Genomic DNA, 6,681 nt, shown 5'->3' on the forward strand with positions numbered 1-6,681 from the left:
TAACTAGCAGCGCGCGACGGCTGCGGGATGGAATGACACGTTCATTTTTTCGGAGCATCTCGGTGAAGGCGCAAAACACCACCACAAACATCGACATGACCGCAGTGGGCTATACTGTCTCGTGATTCGTGACCAGGCCAGGCCAGGCCAAAAAACAAGTCATCATCCCCGTCTTTTTCCTCTTGCCTGGTCTCTTCAGTTTCAAATTGTTTTGCCCCATGACCGCTCCCTTTCGGCATTCTGAGCGTCGACTCAGACCTGAGCCAACCCGCGCCGTCACACCAGACAGCACTTCCAGTGTAGTTACCCCTTTGGCCCTGTTTGCTCAAGTCAAAAACCTTGGCTCGGCCGGAAAAAACGCCGCCGCTTGGATTCTCCCTTTTTTCATCATGTTGAACACAAAGGGCATGATGAAGCCAAGAAAGCTAAAACGGGAAGCACGCATGCGTACAGCAAAGTTGTTTGTTTGGCCTGACGGGGTCAGTCGGGCTCCTTGGCCTTGTTGGGCGACAAGCCGTCGCTGCGTGGAGCGGAGGCATGCGCTCAGCCCATTGGCAACTCTGTATCATAATAATAATACTACGTAGAATTGGGCAATAGCCCGCGAAACCAAATGGGGGCCGCAAACCACTGCTCAGCGTCGATGCGCGGCGACGACAAGCGCAGGGGAGAGAGGGGGGGAGGCTTCACACAATGGCTCATTCATGACACGGTCAAGTCACCCTGCTTCCTTCATTCTTTTCTCACTCACCCCCTTTGCTCGTTTTTCAAGGTTAGATGAAGAAGAAGAAGAAGAAGAGGGAGGGCAACTGGTTTGAATAAACCGTTTGCTACCTACGACTTTGCCGATACACTTGGACCTGGTTTGTCGGCTTCTGTTCTGTCCAACATCGTCGTTTGTCGGCCCAAACATGGTGCGCCTACTGTTCGTCTAAAAACCCGAGGCCGGAAACCCCCCCCCCCTAAAAAAAGAGGCCATGCTCCAAAGTCGGAGCGGCTCGCTGGCGTGCACCATTGGCCTCTTGCACGCTCTGGCCGTCTTTGCGTTTGCTGCTCGGGTCTGGATCAGGCGCAGAGCGAAGCGTTGGAGCGTCGACGACTATACCTACACGGCTGCATTTGTAAGAAAAGAAAACGAAATTATGGATGGCTGGGTGCCAGCCAAAAAGAAAAACACCGTGCCAAGAAGCACAAACCGAAGCAAAGACGGCTAACTTGATGTGTTTTCCCCCTTTGTCTAGATCCTCGCCATTGCTCACGCCGCACTGCTCTTGTTCTGTATTGTGCACGGCTACGACCGTCGTGTCGAGGACATTCCTCGATCCGAGTTGGAAAGCATCAGACTCGTACGTGCTTCCGACATCCGTGTCTGCGGATGATGACCCCTTCGAGGCCATGAGCTAATCTTCTCCCCTCCTCCAAAGGCACGCTACGCTGCCCAGTTTCTCTACATCCTCTCCTTTGGCCTCGGCAGGATCGCGTGCGCCCTCTTTGTCGGCACCGTCGCGCGGGAATCGCCGGTCGTCTGGCCGGCGCGGACCACGGCGGGGCTCGCGGGCCTCTGGACCGTCGCCTGCGTCATCTGCCTCGCGTTAAAAGGCAACAGAATCGAGCCCTGGACCGCGCTGGCGGCTGAGTCTCGTGTAAGTGGCAAATGGAAAACAACCCACCGCATCCCATCCCCTTGTTCGTCGTGCTAACTCGAAACCCCCCCGCCTTCAGTTCTCTCGATGGCTGGGGATAGAATCCACGGGTATACTCGTCGAGCTCTCCCTCTTCATACTCTCCACCAGCCTGGTCTGGAGCCTGCAAATGGCTACGTCTCGACGCCTGTATCTCGCCGCCATCCTGGGCGTCCGCTTGTGGTAAGCGAAGAGCGTCACCCAACTACTACAAACCCACAGCCAGAGCCATACTGACCGCTTTGTCTCCCCAACACCAGCTTGGTACCCATCCTGGCCACACGCATCATCTTTCTCCAGCCGTTCCGCTACAGGCCTTCTTCCCCATGGTTCGCCCTCGTGCCCTTGCTCCTCGCCGAAGCGGCCCTCGCCGCGTCCGTTGTGACTGGGTGCGCCACGGCGCCGCGCCGCCTCCGCGCCGCCCTCGTGCCCGAGAGCGACGCGCGCCTCTCCAAAACCGTCGGCGATTGCTACTACCCCCTCGACGGCCGTGATGAGCAGCAGAGGCAGGGGTGGCGGGCCCGCGTCGGGAAACCATGGACCCGGGCGCGCGTCCCGACGCCGGACCTCTCGTGGCAGCCGTACCAGGGCTTCACGGACGTGTCCGAAGACACGGCGTACCCGCCGCGCGTGCACATTTCGAGCGATCGAGCGACGCTGTCGACGGAGGGCGGGACGGCAGCCAAAGAGCAAATGCTGGAACGGACGGAACTGCCGGCGCCGCCTATGAAGATTCACAGAACGACCGAGGTCATTATTGAATATACGTGAGCTTGGGGCTTTGTTACTCGTCAAGACTCCTATTATGCGGATACGGGCTCAAAGCAGCCTCTGCAGCGAATATTCGCTCGCCGTTATCCAAGTTCGCGTGCGGGGCACTCGACGAAGCGAAATCAGAAATGGCCCTGGATGGAGTCGTCATACCATACCCTCCACCTCACCATGTACATATACACAAGTACGGCACCAAGCGGCAAGATACTGCACTGCAAGTACATATACAAAGTGCGTGTCATGGCGTAGCAGCAGAGAAGCTGCTCGCGCTACGGTACACAATACACCATATAGCCACGGGCCCTCGCCCTGAGGACCCCGAACTTCTTACAAGTCCTTAGATATAGATTATACCCCATATGAGACACGATATGCACACCCACGGCCTGCAGTCTTTCGGTCAAGGTCATGGAATAGAATACGTTGAAACGAGGCAAACGAGGCAACTCAAGTAGACAGTCATGTATGTGTCTGCAATCTTGTTGTATGAATATGATGCTAGAAAAAGTTCATCTCTTGTAATATGGTCATAAATGCAGCGGTTCAACCAAAAAGCAAAAACTCCCGCACAGTCCTCAAGCTAATAATCCCAAGATCATAAAGTCGTATCCTAGTCCTCTTCCAACCTAAAAGTGCTTCACCCAACACACACACACACTCAAGTTCCAAGCCCCCCATCATTGTGCAATCGTCATATAAAAATAAAAAAGCCATTCCGATAAACGCCAGCATATGACATTCCAGATAAAAATGCAATAAAAACCACAGGAGCAAATACAGAGCCCCATAGTCAGCTCAAGACTCGATAGTCTCTTGCTGCACTTTGATGGCGACGGCATCCCACCAAGTGCCGTGCGCTGCACGGTCCACCGCGCCAACCTTGTCGAGGAGATCAGAAATCTGCCTGACGCGGTCGACAAACTCCGAAAGCCCCAAGCTGGCCAGCTTCTCGCCCGCAGTGTTGGCTGCTTTGACTTTCTCGCTCGCCGACGACGAGCCAGGGACAAGTCGGGCTAGGATATTGCCACGGAGACGGGTGAGCAGCAGGCGGAGGACGGGCTGGGTTGGCTCGACGCCGGTGCGAGCCATCTCGCGGGATGCCTCCAGGACCTTGCGCACCAGTTGTCGCAGCTGCGTCTTTGTTGCCGTGGGCATGGATCGGCCCGCCTCCAGGGCGGCCATGGTACCGTCCAAGGCGGTGTCGAGCGACGAGTGTTCGTTTTCAAGCACTGCTAGGATGCGCGAGGCCTCCGTTTTCCACTGTGAACGGACATCCCGCTTGAGGAGATTTTTGCACTGCAACAGCACAGCGCCGACCGTAATGATGCGCTGAATCATGGTAGACACCTGCGTAATGCGTGACATATCGAGACGTAGCATTTCAGGCACCTGGTCAGGCGCGACTGGGAGGGCCAGCGTCGAAAAAACATCCACGAGCATCTGCGCGTAGAAGCGCGATGCAGTGGGCCGAGATTTGGGGTGGTTGATGCCCTCTGGATCGCGACGCTGTACTTCAGCCATCACCTTGTTAGTAGCCTCGCGCCAGGCATTCTCAGCGACTCTAAGCCGAACATCACCGGCCGCAAACTCTTGCGCAAAGCGCTTCGCTTCGTACTGCGCTGCGGAATCAATAAGTTGCGGCGCGGCCATGCGCATCAAATAATTGACATAATCGCAAAGCATAATGTCGATAAATCCAATGAGCGCCTCGACGCGATCAATGACATTGCCGTCCGCCAGTTTATCGTGTATGAGTATATTTACTTCCTCATCACGGAATGGAGCGCACAGCTTGGGCAACAGCGATGCCATGGCAGTAAAGAATTTCTCGTATGAAAAGTTGCCAACAGTAAACTGTCGCTCCGCCATCTCAGGGTCAAGTATCTCACCAATGAGGTTGTACATTGAGTTTCCTGGCTTGAGCAACCGCTGCAGCTTATCCCTGATGCTGCCGGCCATGCTGAGGAAGATGCGAAAGTTGGCTTCGTTATCATCTGCAGAAACAGCAGCCTTCATATGAGCGTAAAGAGGTCGGGCTATTGCCGCCTGTTGCTCGACATAGTCCTCTGTAGGTATCTGATACTCTTTGTTGATTGCAAGCTCATGTACAACAACACGGTTGTCAGGAAGCAAGCCCATAAGCCCAGTCTTAGGACCAGTGGACGACTGTTGGCTGGTGCTCTGACCCTGGCCTCGGCTGAGTGGTGTAGATGGGGGGGTCAATGTCTGCGATTCGGGGGACACGAGGCTGTTTGCAGTGGCAGAGGCATCGCCAGCCGAGTTATCAGCAATTCGAGGTCTGGTGTCGCCAGTGGTTTGCTTCTTGGCCTTGCGGGCCTTGCGTGCTTCGGCAACCGCCTCGAAAATCAGCTTCTTTCCCTTTTCCTGGCCAGCTAGTCGCTTGATGCGGACGATCAGCATGAGCTGGCTATCTTGAATGCTCTGTCGGTACAAGGCGGCGGCGGCATCGTCAGTACTATCTTTGACGGTTTGGTAGATAGCGTCGAGTTCGACAAATTGCATGACCATGACCTCAACAAGAGCATTAGAGTCGCGCGACTTCCAGGCGATAAATGCGTTGTGAAACACGGCATACGCTTCAGGAATGGCGTTGCGCATGGACGGTGGAACTGTGTATCGGTTGCCGGGGGTAAGCCAAGAGAGAATGTTCTCAAACGAGATGAGGAGATCTTTGGCCTTGCCAATGAGGTCCTGTAGCTGGGGATTGTTCAAATCGGCAACTGGTAGGCGGTTTGTTGCTGCCACGGGGGTTTCTACGCGGGTATTTGATCGAGCAGGGTCGTCTTTGGTGCTAAGGACTTGGTTTGGATGTCCAAGAATGAGAAATGCACTCATAAACGTGCGGCAAGCGGCCATTTCGGCCACAGAGTTGGGTTCGCCCTCCTGCAGTCCGCAGAGACGCAACAAACGCGCAGCGACGTGCAGCACTTTTTCTTGAGCGAGCAACTCCACGACAGTGTCAAAATCAGTGTCTCGAATACCGTCAATGCACAGACCGAGTTTGTAGAACTCGTCAACAGCTCGCTTGCGGACAGTGGAGCGCCAACAACCCTGGATACGTCGAGCAGCATCCTGCTCGGACAACTTGCGAACCTCGCGTTCGCTAACACGGGCAAGGACGTCGACAGGTTTCTTGGAGGCGCTATTGACGCGGACTTTGCGGGAAGTACTCTTCAAAAGCAGTTCCTCTCGGCGGCGTTGGGCCTCGGCCATGCGCTCCTCCAGCTGGGACTTGATGCGAGCCACTTCCTGCTCCCGCTTTTCCTTGGTCTGTTCGGCAACTTGCTTCGCTTTGCGTACCTCCTCAGCGCAGGTGGCAGCAATCTCGGCGAGGTTGCGCTCTCGGGCCTGATGCGCGGCAAGAACCTTTCCCTCGGAGGCTTGGCCACGAGGCGCAGCCTTTGCGAGGGCGGCTCTCAAGCGCACCTTTTCAGCATGGGCAGCACGGTCGGCGAGGCGGGCTCTGCGGTCCTCAAGAAAGGAGGCGCGGCGAAGGTGTTGGGCGACATGTTTGCTCTGTTGATCGAAATGTGCGGAGGATGCATGGATGGAAGAACAGCGCGAGTGGGCGGAGGAGATGGAGTTGCGTCGAGAGGAAGCGGCTGAGTCACGGCGGCGGGCGTGCGAGGGACGGTAGAAGCGGTCGGCGATGCGCGGCGGCGGCGAATAGATGCGGGCGTCCTGGTCGCGAGTATCTTGGTTGGTCGGAGATATGGGAAAATCGAGATCCAAATCGAGATCCATGGCGTGGCCGTCGGAGGGTTCGCCGTTGGACTCTTCGATGTTGCGCGCAGGTTCGCTCAGGTCTAAAGACGGTCGGCGCATCTTGGTGGCTTGGCTGTGTTTTGGCTGGGGTTGAGGGTATCTATTGATGCGGTGGCTGGCGTTTCAGCGCCAGAGGCAGAAGGGCGCTGGCGATTTTGTCGATTATGTCTATATGAATGCGGATGCAAATGCGATGCTGCTGTATGCAAGGTCGTGGGGCGGTGGTTGGGTGTCGGGATGGTCGGGACGAGGTGAGTTAAGGCAAGGCTTGGTCGACGTGCGTGTTTCCAAGGCGGGAAATATAAATGATTAATACAGAAAAAGAGGCCCCGGCACGCAGAGTTTATGCAAGAGGCGCAGGGAGGTGCGTAAGCAGTGCCTTGTTTTGGGAAATGCGTCAAGAAAACATGGATGTATCTCGGCAACTAGGATAGATGGC

The 6,681-nt window shown here is 55.8% G+C and overlaps 2 protein-coding genes across 2 annotated transcripts; one reads left to right on the forward strand and one right to left on the reverse strand.

Moving 5' to 3' along the window:
* Nucleotides 1–977: 977 nt before the first annotated feature.
* CCM_01569 (uncharacterized protein) lies at nt 978–2,797 on the forward strand (the record flags this gene model as incomplete). Its single annotated transcript, XM_006666725.1, has 7 exons — nt 978–1,121; nt 1,242–1,346; nt 1,425–1,643; nt 1,794–1,865; nt 1,983–2,449; nt 2,479–2,687; nt 2,751–2,797. The coding sequence occupies 7 exons, from the start codon at nt 978–980 to the stop codon at nt 2,795–2,797; spliced, it is 1,263 nt and encodes a 420-aa protein (XP_006666788.1).
* A 454-nt stretch (nt 2,798–3,251) lies between these two features.
* Nucleotides 3,252–6,302, reverse strand: CCM_01570 (IQ calmodulin-binding protein; the record flags this gene model as incomplete). Its single annotated transcript, XM_006666726.1, has 1 exon — nt 3,252–6,302. One exon carries the CDS (start codon nt 6,300–6,302, stop codon nt 3,252–3,254), a length of 3,051 nt encoding a protein of 1,016 aa, XP_006666789.1.
* Between the last annotated feature and the right edge of the window lie 379 nt (nt 6,303–6,681).

This window comes from Cordyceps militaris, assembly GCF_000225605.1.
Source record: "Cordyceps militaris CM01 unplaced genomic scaffold CCM_S00001, whole genome shotgun sequence".
Lineage (NCBI taxonomy): Eukaryota > Fungi > Ascomycota > Sordariomycetes > Hypocreales > Cordycipitaceae > Cordyceps > Cordyceps militaris.